Source organism: Oncorhynchus clarkii, chromosome 11 (genome assembly GCF_045791955.1).
Source record: "Oncorhynchus clarkii lewisi isolate Uvic-CL-2024 chromosome 11, UVic_Ocla_1.0, whole genome shotgun sequence".
NCBI lineage: Eukaryota > Metazoa > Chordata > Actinopteri > Salmoniformes > Salmonidae > Oncorhynchus > Oncorhynchus clarkii.
The window spans coordinates 20094775-20115664 of NC_092157.1; the positions used below are offsets into that span (position 1 = coordinate 20094775).

At 41.9% G+C, this 20890-nt stretch overlaps 1 protein-coding gene across 2 annotated transcripts in view; it reads right to left on the reverse strand.

Annotated features, from left to right (window-relative positions):
- The window catches only part of LOC139420340 (sema domain, seven thrombospondin repeats (type 1 and type 1-like), transmembrane domain (TM) and short cytoplasmic domain, (semaphorin) 5A), a 185538-nt gene that overhangs the window by 85678 nt on the left and 78970 nt on the right, over positions 1 to 20890 (reverse strand). For both annotated transcript variants that reach the window (XM_071170334.1, XM_071170335.1), the window contains 4 exons: positions 18352 to 18450; positions 12818 to 13031; positions 10026 to 10311; positions 7647 to 7782 (listed from right to left, as the gene is read on the reverse strand). In XM_071170334.1, the coding sequence (XP_071026435.1) occupies positions 7647 to 7782; positions 10026 to 10311; positions 12818 to 13031; positions 18352 to 18450 (735 nt within the window). The remainder of the gene's footprint in view (positions 1 to 7646; positions 7783 to 10025; positions 10312 to 12817; positions 13032 to 18351; positions 18451 to 20890) is intronic.

Genomic DNA, 20890 nt, shown 5'->3' on the forward strand with positions numbered 1-20890 from the left:
GCCTGTTCAACTTTATACAAAGGAGATGTGTCACGCTGCATGAGGCAAATGGTGGTCACACCAGATACTGACTGGTTTTCTGATCCACCCCCCTACCTTTTTGTTAAGGTATCTATGAGCAACATACAGTGCCTTGCGAAAGTATTCGGCCCCCTTGAACTTTGCGACCTTTTGCCACATTTCAGGCTTCAAACATAAAGATATAAAACTGTATTTTTTTGTGAAGAATCAACAACAAGTGGGACACAATCATGAAGTGGAACGACATTTATTGGATATTTCAAACTTTTTTTAAAAATCAAAAACTGAAAAATTGGGCGTGCAAAGTTAATACTTTGTAGCGCCACCTTTTGCTGCGATTACAGCTGTAAGTCGCTATCAGTTTTGCACATCGAGAGACTGAATTTAAACAAACTTTAAACAACACTTTTTATGGATATCTTTAAGAAATGGCTTTCTTCTTGCCACTCTTCCATAAAGGCCAGATTTGTGCAATATACGACTGATTGTTGTCCTATGGACAGAGTCTCCCACCTCAGCTGTAGATCTCTGCAGTTCATCCAGAGTGATCATGGGCCTCTTGGCTGCATCTCTGATCAGTCTTCTCCTTGTATGAGCTGAAAGTTTAGAGGGACGGCCAGGTCTTGGTAGATTTGCAGTGGTCTGATACTCCTTCCATTTCAATATTATCGCTTGCACAGTGCTCCTTGGGATGTTTAAAGCTTGGGAAATCTTTTTGTATCCAAATCCGGCTTTAAACTTCTTCACAACAGTATCTCGGACCTGCCTGGTGTGTTCCTTGTTCTTCATGATGTTCTCTGCGCTTTTAACAGACCTCTGAGACTATCACAGTGCAGGTGCATTTATACGGAGACTTGATTACACACAGGTGGATTGTATTTATCATCATTAGTCATTTAGGTCAACATTGGATCATTCAGAGATCCTCACTGAACTTCTGGAGAGAGTTTGCTGCACTGAAAGTAAAGGGGCTGAATAATTTTGCACGCCCAATTTTTCAGTTTTTGATTTGTTAAAAAAGTTTGAAATATCCAATAAATGTCGTTCCACTTCATGATTTTGTCCCACTTGTTGTTGATTCTTCACAAAAAAATACAGTTTTATATCTTTATGTTTGAAGCCTGAAATGTGGCAAAAAGTCGCAAAATTCAAGGGGGCCGAATACTTTCGCAAGGCACTGTATGCATATCTGTATTCCCAGTCGTGTGAAATCCATCGATTAGGGCCTCATTTATTGAAATCGACTGATATGAACTGTAACTCGGTAAAATCTTGTAAATTGTCGCATTTTGCATTCCTATTTTTGTTCATTGTAGTTTTAGTTGAGCGCCATCGACGTGTGTAGCGTGTAGCGTGTAGCGTGTAGCGTGTAGCGTGTAGCGTGTAGCGTGTTTTCAGCATCTCCACTTTGGCAAAAAAGATAGTTGTATAATTAAGAACATGACTCAACAGTTGGAGTTGTAAGAGTTGTTGCCCTGTCCCTTTCTCTTTGATTGTCATTTTAATGGAATCCATGAAGAACAAAACTCTTTCCTCAAACATTTACATCAAAAGCTGCAAAGTTATGGGCAAAGACACAAAACATCCACTCCAAATCAAATATTTTTCTTGATCAAATAACATGGAAAACAACCACTTTTTGTGCAGTATTAATTTACCATCGTTACAAACCACATAATGTACATTACTGTATTGTACACAAGCTGGTCATCTAGGATGGTAACTAGACTTTCCATCACCATGAAGAAAAACAATGTACAGTAGAGTAATTGAGTACATTGAGACATCAAGTGGTTTGTGATGATGTGATGATGTGGCTGAGTTGGTAGAGCATGGCGCTTGCAATACTAGGGTTGTGGGTTTGAAAAAGCATGCAAATGTATGTACTCACTACTGTAAGTTCTTTTGGATAAGAGTGTCTACTGAAAAGGAATGAATAGACCATTTCAGTTCACATAGAAATAAGTTGCATTTGCAAAGTATTTCAAGAAACTGGAAAACATATCAAGCAACTATTTTTATATTCCAACAGTATTAATCAGATTAACTGTTTTTAAATGCTGGTAAACATTCAAATACATTTAGTAATTTTTTTCTCAAAAGTCATGCACTGAGCCTTTACTAGTCCTGTATTAGTAGACCGATAAAGACATCTTCAGCTTGGGCAAAAAAAAATATTCTGCATCCCCCCAAAAGGCAAAACAAATCACAGCACCCCCACCCCCAAACAAATTTCCTTGGCTATGGGTCAGAGAGGCTTCAGAAAATGAAGTGCCATTCGTGATAGGTAGAAGTTGCCCTTTAACACAGATCTAGGATCAGATTACTCTCAACCCACTCCTAACCTTAAACTATAAGGGAGATGTAATAACACCTGGTCCTGGGTCAGTGGTTAGGGGCAACTTCTTCCGGCTCCAGGGAAAGTACTGTAGTGGTGCGATTGGGATGTTGTAAATTTCACATCAGTGAGTTTTATAACGCGAGGTCGTCATTATTAACAGGTTTGTGAGGAGATTGAAAGAGAGAGAGTGAGAGAGAATTAATTAATGAGAGGGAGTGTACAGGAACTCTGGGGCTTGCTCATCAGCACTCACGCACGCACGCACGCACACACACACACACACACACACACACACACACACACACACACACACACACACACACACACACACACACACACACACACACACACACACACACACACACACACACACACACACACACACACATTTCGCTGTTGGAGCACAGCACACTTTATCTAGGTTTGGGTGACATCTTCACACAAACAAAACACACACAAACAAAACACAAACACAAATGCATACCCACCCATACACATAACCACATGCACACACACACTTTCTGTTGTATGCGATTATGTTTGTGTGTGTTGGTTAATTGGACAGAGTTGTTGAGGTGATAAAATCTCTCAGAATAACCAGGTGAAAACCTGTGTCCATGACGGCTAGATGTCCACCAGAGCTGACTGTCCATGGGAAACAGACACAGGCGCGGTCGTCCGTCGCCATCTCAGATGTAAGATCTTAATTTGATCACTCTTTTGTTGCTGACAAAATTCCTGGACAGCAGGAGATGCAAACTTAGTGTATTTGAGTTTTTAAAACACTTCTAAAGTGTATAATTTCCAATTTAAAAAAACCACTTAATTTTCCTTAACGAAAAATGTATCAACCCATACAAAAACGTCCATTAATTATATCTCCTGCTGTAGCAAACTGGCTCAAATTAAGATCCTACATCTGTAAGGCACTGACCTGAGTCATACATCTGTCTTGTCACACTATGGTAGTAGCTATTAGCCTGATTTGTTATATTCAATTGGTCATATTCAACTTTAAAAACTGATTCAGGCTCATCCCTCCCAAAACATATTCCAATCTGATCCTGTGCCTGGCTTAACCCTGATAGAATAACACCTAGCTGAGCTCATGGCTCAAGGCCTTGTTTCTACAATAGAGACAGAAGATTTTCCTGTGAGCTGTGTCGGCGGCCATACTGGAGTTCCTTACCTGAAAGTCAGGGTTAGAGTTGGGGTAGGTGTATATTTACCTGAAAGTCAGGGTTAGAGTTGGGGTAGGTGTATATTTACCTGAAAGTCAGGGTTAGAGTTGGGGTAGGTGTATATTTACCTGAAAGTCAGGGTTAGAGTTGGAGTAGGTGTATATTTACCTGAAAGTCAGGGTTAGAGTTGGGGTAGGTGTATATTTACCTGAAAGTCAGGGTTAGAGTTGGGGTAGGTGTATATTTACCTGAAAGTCAGGGTTAGGGTTGGGGTAGGTGTATATTTACCTGGAAGTCAGGGTTAAGGGTGGTGTATACTTGGTTTAATGACATGTCTGTAGACAATTAGAATGTGACAAGTGTCGCTGGTCAAAACAACATTTAATTTATACTCTGGTGGAATGTCTGTCGACCGGCGCTGCGACTGTTTCCTTGTTGCACAGACATGAAAAAAATGTATGTCTCTGCAAACTTCGCAATGCCCGTTGTCGTGGTTACTGGGCTGCTACAGCAACAAGACCAAATCCACTGTGACAAGACAGTGCAGTAGTTCTAAAATTCTCATTTTGAATGTCCTACTTTTATCTTGTCATACACACAACCAAAAGCTCATTTCTATAAACTCGCCATCATTACCTTGTAATTATGTTGTTGTGGTGGGTTTATTTTCCTTTAATAATGAATGAAAAGTAGCTAAAGTTAAGGTGTTGTCAGCTATACTCTGGTCATTATTTGAACTGGTTAGCCTGCTAGTTAGCTAGCTAACAAGCTACTAACAAACCAAAACATTGTTTAGAAAGTTGCTTTTAGTTGCCGTGCTTGCTAGATGGCAATTTACCAAGTTCATTTTTAAATTGATGGGTTTATAGGTGTTCAAATAGAGCAAGTATGCTATTTGGAGCACTGGGCTGCTGAAGCCCAGTGCCTTGGGTTCATGCATGTTAACATCAGTTTGCTTTATTCACTAAGTCTGCTTTATTCACTGCTTTAGCACACTCCACCAACCCTGATGTCCTAGCCGTGTCTGAATCCTGGCTTAGGAAGGCCACCAAAAATTCTGAAATTTCCATCCCCAACTACAACATTTTCCGTCAACACAGAACTGCTAAAGGGGGTGGAATTGCAATCTACTGTAGAGATACAGAGTTCTGTCAGACTATCCAGGACTATGCCCAAAGTTCAAGTTTATACTTTTAAAGATCCATCTCTCCAAAAATAAGTCCCTCACTGTTGCTGCTTGTTATAGAGCCCCCTCCGCTCCCAGCTGTGCCCTGGACACCATATGTGAATTGATTGCCCCCCCATTTATCGTCAGAGTTCGTACTGCTAGTTGACCCATAAACATGGGCACCCTCATAGATATCATCCTGACCAACTTGCCCCCAAGTACACCTCTGCTGTTTTCAACCAGGATCTCAGCAGTCACTGATGAATTCCCTGCGCCCGTTATGGGTCAACGGTCAAATGACCACCCCTCATCACTGTCAAATGCTCCCTAAAACACTTCTGTGAGCCGGCCTTTCTAATTGACCTGGCCTGGGTATCCTGGAAGGATATCGACCTCATCCCGTCAGTAGAGAATGCCTGGTTATTCTTTAAAAGTGCTTTCTTTTTAAATAAGCATGCCCCTTTCCTAAATTGTAGAACCAAGAAAAGATATAGACCTTGGTTAACTCCAGGCTAGACTGACCTATGACACCCTGTGGCATACTGCACTAGCTTCGAATAGTCCCCGCGATATGCAACTTTTTAGGGAAGTCAGGAACCAATAAATACAGTCAGTTAGGAAAGCAAAGGCCACCTTTTTCAAACAGAAATTTGCATCCTGCAGCACTAATTCCAAAAAGTTTTGGGACACTGTAAAGTCCATGGAGAATACCTCCTCCCAGCTGCACACTGCACTGAGACTAGGAAACACTGTCACCACTGATAAATCCACGATAATTGAGAATTTCAATAAGCATTTCTCTACGGCTGGCCATGCTTTCCACCTGGCTACCCCTACTCCGGCCAACAGCTCTGCACCCCCCGCAGCAATTGGCCCAAGCCCCCCACTTCTCCTTCACCCAAATCCAGACAGCTGACCTTCTGAAAGAGCTGCAAAATCTGGATCCCTACAAATTAGCTGGTTTAGACAATCTGGACCCTCTCTTCCTAAAATTATCCGCCACCTTTGTTGCAACCCCTATTACTAGTCTGTTCAACCTCTCTTTCGTATCGTCTGAGATTCCTAAAGACTGGAAAGCGGCTGGGGTCATCCCCCTCTTCAAAGGGGAGACACTCTAGACCCAAACCCTGCCCTGCCTTTCTAAGGTCTTCGAAATCCAAGTGAACAAACAGATCGTACGACCATTTCGAATCCCACCATACCTTGTCCCCTATGCAATCTGATTTCCGAGCTGGTCACGGGGGTGCCTGAGGTGCACCCAAGTCCTAAATGATATCATAACCGGCATCGATAAAAGACAGTACCGTGCAGCCATCTTCATCGACCTGGCCAAGGCTTTCGACTCCGTCAATCACCGTATTCTTATCGGCAGGCTCAACAGCCTTGGTTTCTCTACTGGCTGCCTCGCATGGTTCACCAACTACTTCTCAGATAGAGTTCAGTGTATCAAATCGGAGGGCCTGTTGACCGGACCTCTGGCAGTCTCTATGGGGGTGCCACAGGGTTAAATTCTCGGGCCGACTCTTTTCTCTGTATATATCAATTATGACACTCTTGCTGCGGCTGATTCTTTGATCCACCTCTACGCAGACGACACCATTCTGTATACATCTGGCCCTTCTTTGGACACTGTGTTTTACCAAACCTCCAAACGAGCTTCAACGCCATACAACACTCCTTCCGTGGCCCCCAACTGCTTTTAAATTCTAGTAAAACTTAATACATGCTCTTCAACCGATCGCTGCCCGCCCGACTAGCATCACTACTCTGGAAGGTTCTGACTTAGAATATGTGGACAACTATAAATATCTAGGTGTCTGGCTAGACTGTAAACTCTCCTTCCAGACTCACATTAAGCATCTCCAATCCAAAGTTAAATCTAGAATCTGCTACCTATTTCGCAACAAAGCCTCCTTCACTCATGCTGCCAAACATACCCTCGTAAAACGGACTATCCTACCAATCCTCGACTTCAGCGATGTCATTTACAAGAGAGTGCCTCCAACACTCTACTCAGCAAATTAGATGCAGTTTATCACAGTGCCATCCGTTTTGTCACCAAAGCCCCATATACTACCCACCACTGCGACCTGTATGCTCTCATTGGCTGGTCCTCGCTACATATTCGTCGCCAAACCCACTGGCTCCAGGTCATCTATAAGTCTTTGCTAGGTACCACCCACCCATAGCACACGCTCCAGCAGGTATATTCCACTGGTCATCCCCAAAGCCAACACCTACTTTGGCCGCCTTTCCTTACAGTTCTCTGCTGCCATTGACAGGAACAAATTGCAAATATTACTGACGTTGGAGACTTATATCTCCCTCACTAACTTTAAGCGTCAGCTGTCAGAGCCGCTTACCGATCGCTGCAGCTGTACACAGCCCATCTGTAAATAGCCCATCCAACCAACTACCTACCTCATCCCCATATTTGTTTTTGTTTTTCTGCTCTTTTGCACACCAGTATCTCTACTTGCACATCCTCATCTGCACATATCACTCCAGTGTAAATTGCTAAATTGTAATTACTTCGCCACTATTGGCCTGTTTATTGCCTTACCTCCTTACTTAATTTGCAAACACTGTATGCAGATTTTTCTATTGCGTTATTGACTGTACGTTTGATTATCCCATGTGTAACTTTGTGTTGTTTTTGTTGCACTGCATTGCTTTATCTTGGCCAGGTCGCAGTTGTAAATGAGAACTTGTTCTCAACTGGCCTACCTGGTTAAATAAAGGCAAAATAAAAAATCTAATAAAAATGCCATGCAGAGGCTGTCGTTTTGTAATTATACTTTTTCATAACGAAGACGATAAGTTTGATGTTGGATGATAATAGAATGGTCACGATGTCACTGCGACAACTGTCTACAGACATGTTGATCGACCAACTGCAAACCAGCCTTCCGGGTTGGGGTAGGTGAGTATTTACCTGGAAGTCAGGGTTAGGGTTAGGGTAGGGTAGCCAGGCGGAGCGAGAGTTCTCCTGGTACTTGAAGGGACCTCCAAACACCTGGGTGATGGCACTGAGGTTGAAGGCACACACCGCAGACGCTGCTATGCTGTTCCTGAAGGGGGAAGAGAGGGATAGCGATAAATATACAGTGCCTTCAGAAAGTATTCACACCACTTGACTTTTCACACATTTTGTTGTATTAGGAAGTGGGATTAACGTTTTTTAGTTGTCATTTTTTGTCAACTATCTATACAAAATACTCTGTAATGTCAAAGTGGATTTTCTTTCACCTTGACATTACATTTGAAAAAAATAAATATGAAAAATAAAACAATAATATATCTTGAAATAAAACAATAATATATCTTGAGTCAACTCCCTAAGGCAATACATGTTAGAATCACCTTTGGCAGTGATTACAGCTGTGAGTCTTGGTAAGACTCTAAGAGCTTTGCACACCTGGACTGTACAATATTTGCCAATTATTATTTTCTAAATTCTTCGAGCTCTGTCAAATTGGTTGTTGTTTATCGCTAGACAACCATTTTAAGGTCTAACCAACAATTTTCAAGCAGATTTAAGTCACAACTGTAACTGTGAGACTCTGGAACTTTCATTGTCTTCTTGGTAACCAACTCCAGTGTAAATTCGGCCTTGTGTTTTAGGTTATTGCCCTGCTGAAAGGTGAATTCATCTTCCAGTGTCTGGTGGAAAGCAGACCACCAGGTTTCCCTCTAGGATTTTGCCTGTGCTTAGCTCCATTCTGGGTTGTTTTTATCCTGAAAAACTCCCCTAAATGATTACAAGCATACCCATAACATGATGTAGCCACCACTATGCTTGAAAATGTGGATAGTGGTACTCAATAATGTATTGTATTGTATTTGCCCCAAACAAAACACTTTGAAGTCAGGATAAAAAGTTCATTGCTTTGCCACATTTTTTGCAGTATTACTTTAGTGCATTGTTGCAAACAGGATGCATGTTTTGGAATATTTTTATTCTGTACAGGCTTCCTTCTTTTCACTCTGTCAGTTAGGTTAGTATTGTGGAGTAACTACAATGTTGCAGTTTTCTCCTATCACAGCCATTAAACTCTGTAACTGTTTTAAAGTCACCATTGACCTCATTGTGAAATCCCTGAGTGGTTTCCTTCCACTCCGGAAAATTATTTAGGAAGGACGTCTGGATCTTTGTAGTGACTGGGTGTATTGATACACCATCCAAAGTTGAATTAATAACTTCACCATGCACAAAGGGATATACAATGTCTGCTTTTTAATTTATTTTACCCATCTACCAATAGGTTATTTTTTTTGCGAGGCTTTGGAAAACCTCCCTGGTCTTTGTGGTTGAATCTGTGTTTGAAATTTACAGCTCGACTGACCGACCTTACAGATAATTGTACGTGTGGGGTACAGAAATCATGTTAAACACTAAAATTGCACACAGAGTGGGTCAATGCAACTTACTATGTGACTTGTTATGTGACTTTTGTTTTTACTCCTGTACTTATTCCGGCTTGCCATAACAAAGGGGTTGAATACTTATTTACTCAAGACATTTCAGCTTTCATTTTTACTTAATTTGGAAAGAAAATAAAAATAGAATTCCACTTTACATTATGGGGTATTGTGTGTAGGCAAGAATGTGGAAAAAGTCAAGGAGTGTGAATACTTTCTGAAGGCACTGTATATGGTTAGGATTTTGTCTGCTGACTGTTAATGTCCAGTCTCTGTTTTTGTCCTCTAAATATACCTACACATCTGTCCCTACACAGACTCAGATCCTACTGTGAGTGATGGTGTAAGGTGACTATAAATTTAACACCAGGCTTCATTTAAAATGTTCTGCCTCTGTGGCTAAGTGTATGGATCGGGCCTGACGAATAGCTTTGACTTTTCAAACTGTCACTTTCCACAAAAGCATGTCTCTTCTAAGAGGTGAGAAAATTGAAAATGAAAGAAATTAGTTTAAAGTCAAACTGTGAAACTAAACGTGTGTGAATGACGATAGTATGTATAACATGACTGTTCATTTTAAGCTGTGCCTGAAGTATACTTCATACATTATAAACTGGGTGGTTCAAGCGCTGAATGCTGATTGGCTGACAGCCGTGGTATATCAGACGGGTATGACACACCATTTATTTTTACTGTACGAACCGTGGTATATTGGCCATATACCATACCCCCTCGGGCATCATTGCTTAATAATACAGGCAGAATATACCCTCTGTGTGTGTGTGTGTGTGTGTGTGTGTGTGTGTGTGTGTGTGTGTGTGTGTGTGTGTGTGTGTGTGTGTGTGTGTGTGTGTGTGTGTGTGTGTGTGTATAGTATGCATCTCACACTTACACATTAGTAGTGAAGATCCCATAGAGCAGTTCTAGCTCTGGTAGGTAGAACGTCCCCTGTAGTTCATTATAGTTGAACGGTATCTCCCCTGGTCGAGAGCAGTTCAACCGCGCCTTCATGAACGTGGTCCAGGTGTCCTCCAATAGGAAGCGGCCCCCAATGTCGTTCTTACAGACCCGGGCAGCGCGAGAGAACACGGTCCGACCGCAGTCGTGTTCCACTGCGTTCTCTCGGAAGAAGAAGTAGGTGAAGTTCCCAATGTCGTAGGAGGAGACAAAGTTGGGTTCTGTTGAAGGAGGACACAAAGTTAGGTTCTGTTGTAGGAGGAGACAAAGTTAGGTTCTGTTAAAGGAGGAGACAAACTATTTAGACCACTTGACTTTTTCTACATTTTGTAACGTTACAGCCTTATTCTAAAATTGATTTAAAAAAAAAATTCCCTCAACAATCGATACACTACCCTATAATTACGCTACAAGCTTGTCACACCTGTATTTGGGGAGTTTCTCCCATTCTCCACTGAAGCTCTGTCAGGTTGGATGGGGAGTGTCGCTTTACAGCTTTTTTCAGGTCTCTCCAGAGATGTTTGATCGGGTTCAAGTCCGGGCTCTGGCTGGGCCACTCAAGAACATTCAGAGACTTTTCCCGAAGCCACTCCTGTGTTGTCTTGGCTGTGTGCTTAGGGTTGTTGTCCTGTTGAAAGGTTTACCTTCTCCCCAGTCTGAGGTCCTGAGTTCACTGGAGCAGGTTTTCATCAAGTATGTCTGTACTTGGCTCCGTTCATCTTTCCCTTGATCCTGACTAGTCTCCAAGTCCGTCTTGCTGAAAAACATCGCCACAGCATGATGTTGCCAGCGCCATGCTTCACTATAGGGATGGTGCCAGTTTTCCTCCAGATGTGACGCTTGGTTTTCCAGCCAAGAGTTCAATCTTGGTTTCATCTGAACAGAGAATCTTGTTTCTCATGGTCTGAGAGTATTTAGGTGCATTTTGGCAAACTCCAAGCGGGTGGACATGTGCCTTTTACTGAGGAGTGGCTTCCGTCTGGCCACTCTACCATAAAGGCGTGATTGATGGAGTGCTGCAGAGATGGTTGTCCTTCTGGAAGGTTCTCCCATCTCCACAGAAGAACTCTGGAGCTCTGTCAGAGTGACCATCAGGTTCTTGGTCACTTCCCTGACCAAGGCCCTTCTCCCCCGATTGCTCCGTTTGGCCAGGCTGCCAGCTCTAGGAAGATTATTGGTTGTTCCAAACGTCTTCCATTTAAGAATGATGGAGGCCACTGTGTTCTTGGGGACCTTCAATGCTGCAGACATTTTTGGTACCCTTCCCCAGATCTGTGCTTCGACACAATCCTGTCTCAGAGCTAAGGACAATTTCTTCGACCTCCTCGCTTGGTTTTTGCTCTGACATGCATTGTCAACTGTCAACTTATATAGACAGGTGTGTGCTTTTCCAAATCATGTCCAATCAATTGAATTTACCACAGGTGGACTCCAATCAAGTCGCAGAAACAGGATGATCGATGGAAACAGGATGCACCTGAGCTCAATTTCAAGTCTTATAGCAAAGGGTCTGAATACTTATGTAAATAAGCTATTTCTGTTTGTTTTTATTTTATACATTTTCAAAAAAATCTGTTTTCACTATCTCATTATGGAGTATTGTGCGTAGATTGCTGAGGAAAATTATTTTTAAATAAGGCTGTAACGTAACAAAATGTGGAAAAAGTCAATGGGTCTGAATACTTTCCGAATGCACTGTATATGACAATGAGTTCTGAGTGATTGACTAGGGGTCCATAGGAATGTGAGGTTGAAGGGATTAGTCTTAATAAATTATGGCATTGTTATTAATGACTTTGTGTTTCAAAATTAATTATTTATCCAGGGAAACCCTAAAGGTTAGGATGAGGTATGACCAAAACAATGGTGTAATAGTTGTCAACCCATCTAAAACTGCTGACCTTCCTAGAGCGCTCATTGATGAGCTGTTCATTTTTATGTATGACATTATTGGACCTTAACCGCACGCTTTATCCTCTCTGACAGTGATTTAATTCACTTTTAAATGAAAGAGTTTTTTTCCCTTGTTTGCTCTTTCAGCCCCTCCTCTCCTCTGCACCTTTGCACAGCATCACAAGAGAAAAGGGAGAAAAAATCAATTTGCCATAAAATTAGTTATTAAACCTTTTCTCAAAGGTTGTCGCGGCGCTATGTATGTGGTGGCTTTTAATTTATTTTTTCAATCTGGCTTTAATGTGAATCAGATAAAATCCTGACAAGATAGCGATTGACCTGCTCTTTTAGAGCAAGTGAACGACTGAAGCAGCGTATTCAATCAGCTGCCCTGTTCCAGGTGGGGTGTGCTGTTGAACTGCGATCCACTGAGCTCTTCAGAACGACACACTGATTTCATTGTTTCAGTACCAGATGGAAATGTCACTTGTATATCCTTCAAAAGGAAAGAACAAAATATTTAAAAAATAATATATATATATTCGTTCCTATATATTGTAAAATACATTTTGACACTTCCTGTAAACACCACCAACTTCCTGTAAACACCACCAACTTCTACCCTTTCCCCCTCATCCACCCCTTTTCTCTTTCTATATGAACTACTTATCCTCCTCTCCATACCTTTACTGCTTATTCCCCTGCCCCCTTACCACCTTCTATTTCCCAGCCTACCATTGAGCAATTTGGAGTTGTACTAAGCAGTGCATTATTGGCAGCATCCGCCTATCGCCTACCGCTTGCTTCTCTACCCCTACCTCTACCCCATCCTACCATTGAGCCATTTGGAGTTGTACTGTGCAGTGCGTAGAGGCGGCAGCCCCCCCAGACTGCGGTATATAGCTGGGTCTCTGCCAGAGAAGTCCATGGCGGTGGCAGCATAGAGCTCTCCGCTGGAGGTGATCAGGGCTGTGGAGTTATGGAGAGGGTTGTAGGGACAACGGGCCATCCCACTGATCTGGTCATGGATCTCTGTCAGGTTGGTCAGCTAGAGGGGGCGGGGAAGAGAGGGTGGAGAGGGGGAGGAGATGAGGGGTAGGAGGAGGGAGAGGATTAATGTGTTTATAATGCACACAAATGCACGCAGGAGTGGAGAGAGAGGGAGTGTGAGCACACATCACATGATTTTTAACTCCCCTCTACTTGACTGGAATTCATCACTCCCATACAAACATTTATTGTTCTCAAATACTGTGAGTTTTAGCAGAATGATCACACAATGAGACAAGGCTAAACATTGAGCACGTTGCTTGGTTACCACAGAACCATGAGAGAGATTTGGGGTTTGACTTGAATAATTGATTATGATAGTAAAAGTTCAAGTGAAACAGAGAAGTCACAATTGGCAGCATTTATAGTTGATAAAGGCAAAGCAGTGTGAGTGCAGACTGTTTTACAAATCACCTTTATATGATTGTTTATTTCACCACTATGCCGATTTCTCATCTCATAACTAGCTTGTCATCGCTAACATCCAGCTCGTTCCTGCTAATGCTAATCATTGCCTACCTCACACATACAGTCAATACCAAAAGACACAGACATACATACACATGTACCGCTTGGTTGGCTCAACATGAGCTCATTTAAATTCAAAAACTTTATCAATTTTCAGAAATGTTGTGGAATTAGTTGATAAAAAAAAGAAATGATCAAATAAATGATTGTGTTTTTTCACTATCTTATCATGATGGCATGAGGTTGTTCAATGACAGACATGTTTCTTGTTTAAAATCTATCACTTGGTGGTTTCAATTCAGAGAGACAAATGTTTTTTTTTGCTAAATGCTATATATCCGCCTCACTCTAAGAGAAATAACTAGTACTGCTATAGCAGATTTGAAAACTTCTTCAGGATCGGTGGGTCCCCCATGGGACAGTTGAGCTAACGTAGGCTAATGCGATTAGCATGAAGCTGTAAATAACAAGAACATTTCGCAGGACATAGACATATCTGATATTGGCAGAAAGCGTAAATTCTTGTTAATCTAACTGCACTGTCCAATTTACAGTAGCTATTACAGTGAAAAAATACCATGCTATTGATTGAGGAGAGTGCACAGTTATGAACTTGAGAAGTTACAAATAAACCAATTAGGCACATTTGGGCAGTCTTGACCCAAAAGTTTGAACAGAAATGCAATGCTTAATTGGATCAGTCTAAAACATTGCACATACACTGCCGCCATCTAGTGGCCAAAATCTAAATTGCGCCTGGGCTGGAATAAAAAATTATGGTATTTTTCTTGCATTTCAAAGATGATGGTACAAAAAAAAAAAAAAAAAAAAATGTTTTGTTTTTTTCGTATTTTCTTTTACCAGATCTAATGCACTATGCTATCCTACATTAATTTTACATTTTCACAAACGTCAAAGTTTTTCCTTTCAAAAGGTATCAAGAATATGCATATCCCTGCTTCAATGCCTGAGCTATAGACAGTTAGATTTGGGTATGTCATTTTAGGCGAAAATGTGAAAAAAAGGTCAGATCCTTATTAAACAGTCAAATGCAACAAATAACTACATTTTTTATAAAGACATTTACAAATTATACTGTACATTTGTGACATCAATAAAAAAAAAATGCAAGACAGTAATATGAGATCTGTATGTAAAACATTTACATTTGACATTTTAGTCATTTAGCAGATGCTCTTATCCAGAGAGACGTATAGTAAGTGCATTCAACTTAAGATAGCTAGGTGAGACAACCACATATCACAGTCAAATAAACAGGATACGAACATTCCATTCCAGCGAAACAATGGACATATATCGTTTTGCAAACAAATCTGAGAGCAGTAATATTTTACACACACATGAAGGTACCCATAAACAATCACTTCGGATGAAAAAACGCAAATGTGAAAAATTGGTGGATATAGTGTTTGGGAATTAAACTTCATTTGGACAGACCTCAGATTAGAAAGAAGGATATGGAACAATAAACAATAATACCTTGTGAAACTGCTGTTTCTCCTCTAGGAAGAAGCCTGTCTCTTATTGTTACGGCAAAACAATATTACAGAACCATAGCTAAAATCCTACCTTTAGCTATCAAGTTTGTATACAAAACTAATCCCTGGAGAATCAACTGAGGTAAAATAGAGGCAACCTACATTCTACCTACGCAGTTCCCAGCACAGAGCTCTTATGGCCATATCTATGTGGGTGGGTATTGCTGGTAATTAGCTATAGCATCTTTTTAGGCAAGAATATGACTATTCCCACAGCCTTTTATAATCAGCTTAACCTATCCAAAACCACACTCTAAGAACAAGAACACAACATCTGGAACAGGACCAATGCTAATAGAAAACCTCCATCTTCACTGTACTTCCTGGAGAAGTTCATGTACATTTTATTCCTCCTGGTTTGGTTGTTCTGATGACTAGCGGACATACATCTGTTTTCCTTGATAAAGCATTGTTAAACCACATCAGTGACTTAGGGAAAGCCTCTCCGTTTTCACAAGCAGCTCCATGCGAAGCTCAGAGCTCAGACGTTTGGTTTGTCTGCCTTTGAAAGCGAGGCCAAATCCAGCTCTCCGTGTTTAAAAATACTCTACAGTACGACCTACACTTGGCCCTAAGACAGTACACTTGTTCCCAATAAAAACCCACCCAACATAAACTGAGGCAAAAGCCTTGGATATGTTTAAGAGCTGGAATGTACACAGTGTTTTCTTTGCCAATATGAAAATTAAACTCATGGTGTAACCGTGAAGGAGAGATGCTTAGGGCAAGACTTCCACCTCCATTCCTATCAATCTAAACCGTGATGTATTTTTATACATTATTTATATAAACCATCATTCCGTAATTCGCATTTATGGTTAACCACATACTGTTGTAGAAATGTATCTTTGTTTCAATGGAAACCCTTCCAATAAACTTTAAATGCTTACTAATTCCCCAAATGGGGTTCTGCAATGGTCAATTCTAGGGCCACTATAGTTTCTCCCCCCCACTAACCATCGCATTAAGCTATGAGGCAATGCTACACATTACTCACATCGACCCAGGTGTGTTCTTAACTGCACATCCTGCCTGACGTGCAGAAGATGTCTAACTATACAGAACACAAGCTTTGTCCAACTGACACACTGAAGCTTCTCTCTAATGCTGGCTTGGGTTTCTGGTTAATCAATGAGAGATGGACTTTCCACTTCCTTAAAGTACGTGATGCTCATTAATAAAACAGCCTAAGAGCGGGTCACTTTGTATAGATTTATTAGAGTGGGTTGATTTGGACCACCGTTGGTTCCGTCAACACAAACTACCTCCGCTCCGGGCCTCCGGTCTGACCCAGCTTGACCCAACAAGTGTCACTGTGTCTGGGCCTGAAGTCTGCGAAGAAAGGGGGTATTGATGGAGTTTATTCTGTGTGTTGAGGGAAGTGTTTGGGTCGAGCTGGGTCTGTAAGACAGGTGGAATGGGGATAGAGTATAAATAGAGGCTGCATCTATCATGCATATTAAAGCAATGGAGTGAATGAGTTCTCTCTTCAGGACACACAGCAGCTGTGGTTGGGTGGACGGGCTGGGGAAACGGGTCACTTTCACACCTCTAATAGCCAATCATTTGAGACACACTCAGTGCTGTTGACTTGGCTTTCAGATCATCTCTCTTTCTCTCCCTTCCTTCCTGGTCAGTTGCCATGTTACATTTCCTTGCAGCCGTCTCATAAATGTGATCAGACACAGAAAGAGACAGCCAAGCAGGTGTTAGGTGTCTGATGATTCATAGCTGTCTACAGGGCAGCAAAGAGGACATTGGGGCAGCAATAAAAATTTCTATATAATCATCATTTTACTCATCATCATTATCAAAAACGTCATCATGATCATCCTCGTCATCATGACCACCATACTCATCGTACTCATCATCATACTCATCATTATCATCATCCTCCTCATCATACTCATTCTCATCATCATCATCATCCTCCTTTCTCATCATTATCACACTCATCATCATCACACTCATCATCATCATCATACTCATCATCATCACAATCATCATACTCATCATCATCAGTAGCAATATCATCATCGCCATTATCAATAGCATGACTAGAGGATTGCATTCTCTAATTTCTGACAAATCCATAGTGGGCAAAAATAATCCTGCCATTCAAGGCCATAAATATTGATAAGGTCTTGAAATTAATTAATACAGTGTCATGAATGAGGACATTTGGACAGAATTAATTTCAGTAAATGCCTGTAAAGACAGTGAATGGGTCATTAACGGGATATTAATCTGTGGTTATGTACACACATTATGATAACTAAATGCATATTTATTTCCTTCTCCTCTCTCTCGCTCTCTCTCTCCCTCCCTTGGAATCTTTCCCTCCCTCTTTGTCGCTCTCTCTCCCTCTCCCTCCCTCCCTCTCAATCTCCTTCTCTGTCACACACTCCCCCCCTCCCCCCCCGTCGCACCCGATACCTCCCGCCCTCACGATCTTTCTCTCTCCCTCTCTGTCACACTTGATCCCACTCTCTCCCTTTCCCTCTCTGTCGCACTCAATCCCTCTCTCCCTCCCTCGCGATCTCTCTCTCCCTCCCTCTCGATCTCTCTCCCTCCCTCGCGATCTCTCTCTCCCTCCCTCGTGACCTCTCTCTACCTCCTTCGCAATCTCTCTCTCCCTCCACCTCTCTCCCTCACGATGCCTCTCTCTCTTCCTCTCTCCCTCTCCTGCCCTCTCTCTACCTCTCTGTCGCTCTCGATCCCTTTCTTTCTACCTCTTGCCTGATCCCCCCCCACTCTCTCCTTCCCTTTGTCACACTCAATTCTTTTCTCTTTCCCTCTCTCCCGATCCCCCCTCTCTCTCCCTCTCTGTTACACTCCATTTTTTGTCTCTCTCGCTCTCCCTCTCTCTATAGCTATGCAGCACTTATCTTTCATATTAGCAGACCCACTCAGAGTAAATATGTGTTCTCCTATAACAGGGCTGATGAAATACCATCGTAATAATGTATTGACATTTATACCATATGTATTTCTGACGGAGTAGTCGTTATGAGACGGTGACCTTTGCATTTGCTGCTAACAAAATTAAAAATAAAATAAAAACATTGTCCTTCCCTCCACCTACACACCATATAATATAACCAACAGCCCACACACTTCCCTCGGATTAAACTGCAGGCTTATATACAGTAGGTGGAGTAGAACTAGAAGTAGAGGAGCAGGAGTAGTAGAAGAGAGGAAAAGAGAAGATAGTTACAGATAAGGAAGTAAAGTAGAGGAGAGAAGAAAAAAGGAGAGGAGAGGAGAGAAGAGACATGAATAGATTCTTACAGTGCGGTTGGTGCAGATGGGTGTGAAAGCATTGGTTCCACAGGTGAACAGTCTATCTCCATTCACCAGCAGCACTCTGATGTAATTCTGACACTCCTCCTGTGGAGAGGACAGAACAGCACAGCTGACATTAGCACTAATAGAATGACACAAACACAGGAATAAACACCTTAACCAAGTTTCAAGTATTTGCCATTTGTAAGTACATACATTGGAATTTCTCTTCAACGAGAGCTCAAAAAAGGTAGAAGAAGATAAAAAAAAACACAAAGATTACATATAATACAAATAATCACATATGCAAGATAAGAAAGTATATGTGTAAATACTAGCCAGTCACATCCAAACATTGCACTAACTGGGAATAATGAAGCTGCAGCCCTAGAGTACCTACAGATGTAATATCTTAATTCAAGCCAGTTTGCTACAGTAATAAAATTATCCTGCAGCAACAGGGAATGTAGGGGCTGATACATTTTTTGTAAGGGAAAATCAAGTCAAAAATGTCAAAGTGGAAATTACAAACTTCACAAGTCTTTTTAAACCTCATGTTTTAAATGTCCTGCACAGCAGGAAAGTTCTCCTGCAACAGGGTGATCAAATTAAGATCCTACATCTGTATTGGGAGTTTTTCTTTGCCTCTGTTGCCTTGGCTAATCCTTTGGGGTTAGCTTAAAGCCCGGGTTGAAAAGTGCTATACAAATAAAAAATGAATAAAATGTGATTGATTGAAACAGTGTAACAACACGACCTCTGTTTCCCCCAACACTGTTCACACTGCTCAGTCTATCAGTGGACTTTGTTAAAAACACACAACACTAACACGATGCTAGCAGTGAGAAGTCTTGTCAGAACATGGTGGATGTGTGTTTTTGCATTGTCTGACTGGAGTCTTAAAATAAACCACTTGTATGGTAAGTTCCCCTGAGTCCGTCTGAAGGGACCTGGGGCTTGTGGTTCTGAGGGGCCTCGTTCAGATTTAGGGCCAGTAAATCAGACTGTCTGGTGTACTAGAGATGCCCCTCTCTGACTCTCTTTTTTCCTCTCTTTCTCGCTCTTCAATCTCCCTTTCTCTTTCTCCTTTCTCTCGCTTTCACACTCGCTCTCTCCTCCACCTCTCTCTCTATCAGTGGTGCCTGATTTAGGAGTGTTACAAGGGACCGCTGAAGGGTTAGTGGGAGCAGTATATGTGTGTCTGTGGGAGGGGTAGAAGCCGGGTATATTTTATTTCCCCCTATCAAGATGGAGGTTAACTCGTAAATCGATTCATTTTCCTGTACTAAGCACATTGTATGTGTGTGTCTCTCTCGCTGTGTGTTTGTGTGTCTCGCTGTGTGTGTGTGTGTGTCTGCCTTTTGTAGTGTGGCTGCCTGTGTGTATAACTCAACTCAGCACGGAGGTTGTTCCCCCAGCAAATAAAAAGCTGATTTTAATGCGTGTCTTGTGTCACAGTGTTGAAAACCTCCTGACAAACGTTCAGGCTCCTTATAGTAACACGGAGACTGTTATGCACGGCTCTCGAATGACAAACCAGACAGAGCTGCCGATCGACTCCCGTCAAGTCAATTTAAGTCCCTTTTCTTCTCCTGGTGGAAATAAATCAAAGGCGGTTCAGAAAGGCAGACACCGGCTTTAAAGAGCACAATCACTTGTAAATTCACTCAAGGCGGAGACACCGTATCTGTGAAATAACTTAAGTTACGGTATATTGCTGTGCGGCGGACTAAGTAATAAAACCCCCCAACTCTGCCAAGTAAAAGGGAGAGATGAAGAGAGAGTGAGAGAGTGAGAGAGAGCGAGAGAGTGAAAGGGCGAGAGAGTGAGAGAGCGAGAGAGCGAGAGAGTGAGAGAGAGAGTGAGAGGGCGAGAGAGCGAGAGAGTGAGAGAGTGAGAGAGTGAGAGAGCGAGAGAGTGAGAGGGCGAGAGAGTGAGAGAGCGAGAGAGTGAGAGAGCGAGAGAGCGAGAGAGTGAGAGAGCGAGAGAGTGAGAGAGTGAGAGAGCGAGAGAGTGAGAGACCGAGAGAGACAGAGTGTGAGTGACAAATAGAGTGAATGTGAGAGAGTGAAAGACAGAGCGAAAGAGAGAAAGAGAAAGAAAGAGAGAGAAATAAATAAATAAATATGCAGAGAATGATGTCTTCAATGCTGTTCTTAGTGTCATTGTCTCGTGCGCTTCAAATCAAAATTGTCCTGTGCCCTTCCTGCTTATTTTTGCATTGCCTGTCTGCATTATTTGCCAGGGAAGGGAAACATTCTGCGAAATATTACTGTACATTACTGGAGTGTATCTTCAGAAGCAACAACAAGAAAAACTGTTCCTTAGGTCTCTAATTCAGAATGACAATCATACACTGGCCAATCCCTGCAAACCTATTATGTCTGATTATAGACTTTCACAGGTACATCTCTCTGTCTCTGATTATAAAGACTTTCACAGGTACATCTCTCTCTCTGTCAGATTATAGACTTTCACAGGTACATCTCTCTGTCTCTGATTATAAAGACTTTCACAGGTACATCTCTCTCTCTGTCTGATTATA